Source organism: Cuculus canorus, chromosome 3 (assembly GCF_017976375.1).
Source record: "Cuculus canorus isolate bCucCan1 chromosome 3, bCucCan1.pri, whole genome shotgun sequence".
Lineage (NCBI taxonomy): Eukaryota > Metazoa > Chordata > Aves > Cuculiformes > Cuculidae > Cuculus > Cuculus canorus.
In genome coordinates this window covers 242,560-245,463 of record NC_071403.1, presented here as the reverse complement: position 1 = coordinate 245,463, position 2,904 = coordinate 242,560, and the positions used below count along the sequence as shown (strand labels likewise).

The window sequence follows — 2,904 nt, the reverse complement described above, 5'->3', positions numbered from 1 at the left end:
AACCAAAAGCCGCGGAAAGCGCAGCGTTCGCATTTGTCCGCGGGAACGCTCCGTGCGTGACGCGCGGCGGCGCGGGAGCAGCCTCCGCTCACTGAGAGCCCCGCCAGGACCCGCATCACCTGAGCGGCGCGGGAGCGGGGCCGGGCTCGGCGGCTCGGTCGCCGCCCCTCTCCCACAGCTCCCCCCGCCCCTCCGGCCCCATTGGCCGCGCGGGCGGAAGGTCCCGCGCCGCGCCCGCCAATGAGCGCGCCCCGCCGTGACGCGCGCGCGGGCGGCGGCCAATGGGGGCGCGCGCGGGCCGGGCCCGGAGCCGGCGCCGCTATAAAAGGAGGCGGCGCGGCGGCGCGGCTCAGTGCGAGCCCCGGCAGCGCGCGGAGCGGAGCAGCGGCGGCCGCGCTCCCGTCCCCTCCGGCACAGCGGAGCGGCGGCGTTTCTTTCCCCCTCCTCGTCCGTTTGTCTGTCCGTGCCCGCGCCCCTCCCAGCATGAAGGCGTTCAGCCCGGTGCGGTCCGCGAGGAAGAGCGGCCTCTCGGAGCACCCCATGGGCATCTCCCGCAGCAAGACGCCCGTGGACGACCCCATGAGCCTGCTGTACAACATGAACGACTGCTATTCCAAGCTGAAGGAGCTGGTGCCCAGCATCCCGCAGAATAAGAAAGTGAGCAAGATGGAAATCCTGCAGCACGTCATCGACTACATCCTGGACCTGCAGATCGCGCTGGACTCGCACCCCACCATCGTCAGCCTCCACCACCAGCGGCCCGGGCAGAGCCCGGCCGCCAGGACCCCGCTCACCACGCTCAACACGGACATTAGCATCCTCTCGCTACAGGTACGCGGGACGGCGCCGAGGACGGGGGTGGAGTCGGGGCTGTCGCCCAGAGGCGTTGCGGACAGGGCTGGGGTCGGTGCTGCCGCCCGGGGGGCTCGGGGGACCCCTCCTTCCCTCCCCCCCCGCGCTGACCGCGGTGTTCTCTCCTCAGGCGGCCGAATTCCCCTCGGAGCTGCTGTCGGGGGACCCCAAGGCGCTCTGTGGCTGAGCCGCGCGGTGAGTGCAGCGCGTCCCGAGCCGCGGGGGCGAAGCGGGGGGGCGGGGGGCGCCGCCAACACCGGCCCCGAAAGTTGCCGGGGATGCCCTCGGGGCCGCCGAGGGGTCGGGCCGGGTCCCGGCCAGCGCTCCCGATGCGCCTCTGAGCTCGGATTCCCGGCCAGGGGAGCGATTATCTGGGGGCTCTTGGCACCGCCGGCGCCGAGATGCGGGATTCGGGCGGGCGCCGCGTTCCCACGGGGCCGGGGTGGCGCTCCGGGCGCCGCGGGGCGAGCGCTCAGCCGGGCGCCGGCGTTTGCCCAATCCGCGGGTGTTTGGTTAAGGGCTGGAGCTGCGGCTTCCTCCCTGGCGCCAGCCTGGCGGGTCCTGCCCTGCGAGCGCTCCTAAATACGCCTCTTCTCGATCTCTTGCAGGTGTGCCGCTGACGAGGCTTTGGTGGTTTGGTTTTTTTTTTGTTTTGCACAAGAAAATGTCTACAGTTGCTTTTTTTTTTTTTCTTTTGAGGCGCTGAATTTATTTTTCAGCTCTATCTGGAGGGGAAAATCCGCATTTACCTAAAAGGACCTTTTAAAATGTAATAAAGAAGAAGAAGAAAGAAGTCGAGATTGATCTTTATCCCCACCCCATTCTTCAACTTGGACTGAACCTAGTTATTTATGAAGAGACTCTTAAATACCCTTTCCCTAGTTGGAAGGCTTCCTTTATATACTATTCCCAACCTGGGGAGCGAAACAGAAATCTCACAAGGAGTTGCCCATTTTAAAGCAGACTTTACCTTTTTTTTCCAAAGGTGGAGCGTGAGTACCAGAAGGATCCAGCGTTCAGCTTTTTAGGGAAGCCTGTGGTCAGAAATTACCTTTTTGACACAAACCTAGGACTGAACGCCATGTATATATTTATATATAAATATATATATATATGAGTGAAACCTTGTGAACTCTTTAATTAGAGTTTTCTTGTATAGTGGCAGAAATTTACATTTCTGCAAAAAGTGTAATGATGTACTTAATCATGCTAAACTTTTTATAAAAGTTTAGTTGTAAACTTAACCCTTTTTATACAAAATAAATCAAGTGTGTTTATTGAACTGATTGCTCGCTTTGTTCTTTGGGGACCAACTGTTTGCTGGCTTTGATTTGTGTTGTAGTTTTGGTGTTCAATTTTTTTTTAAGTACTTAAGCATTCTGTTATGACTTTACCAAGTAAAAATTCAAGTATGTAGAGAATATAAAGAATAAAATTACCTGAAGTGAATAATTCTTGTAACTTGGAAAATCTTATTTGAGTGTATATTCTAAGCTTGTAAGCGACCCGCCTGTAAACAGTGTGAAGGGGACTAGAAGAGGAATTTATGACAGAGGGGATGCTATTGACAAAGTGTTTAGGACCCTATGAAAGCAGTTAATCCCGATACAGTTCCATGCCTTTTTTTTTTCCTCCTCCCACTCCTATGGATGATTCACGGTAGTAATGGCCCAGATCTGTTAATTTGTGTTTAGAATAATCACTCAGAATCAAGGGTTGTGGGTGGCTATTAGTCCTCCAACTATTAAATTTCTCTTCAGAGGCTTTGAAAGTGAGAGTTGGTGATGCGTTAACGCGGGACCTACAATGATGAAGAGACTGCTGCCTTTCCACACAGCAATTTTCATGCTTCCATGAAATATTTCAATGAAATGGGGTTTCTAATCAGTTGCAGCAGCTTCTCCGTGTGACTAAGATACTGAGAATTGAGCTAAATCGCTCTTGTGTTACTGATTAAACTTTGGCTGCTCCTAAAGGGACTCCTTCTCCATAAGAATTAAATTAAGTTTGAAATGGGAGTCTTGAGTTGAAAGCCAGTAACAGTTTATGTCT

At 55.0% G+C, this 2,904-nt stretch overlaps 1 protein-coding gene across 1 annotated transcript; it reads left to right on the top strand.

Annotated features, from left to right (window-relative positions):
• The first annotated feature begins 330 nt into the window (after positions 1-330).
• ID2 (inhibitor of DNA binding 2) lies at positions 331-2,134 on the top strand. The gene is made up of 3 exons (XM_054063813.1): positions 331-831; positions 983-1,047; positions 1,461-2,134. The coding sequence occupies exons 1-2, from the start codon at positions 484-486 to the stop codon at positions 1,037-1,039; spliced, it is 405 nt and encodes a 134-aa protein (XP_053919788.1). The 5' UTR covers positions 331-483; the 3' UTR covers positions 1,040-1,047; positions 1,461-2,134.
• The last annotated feature ends 770 nt before the right edge of the window (positions 2,135-2,904 follow it).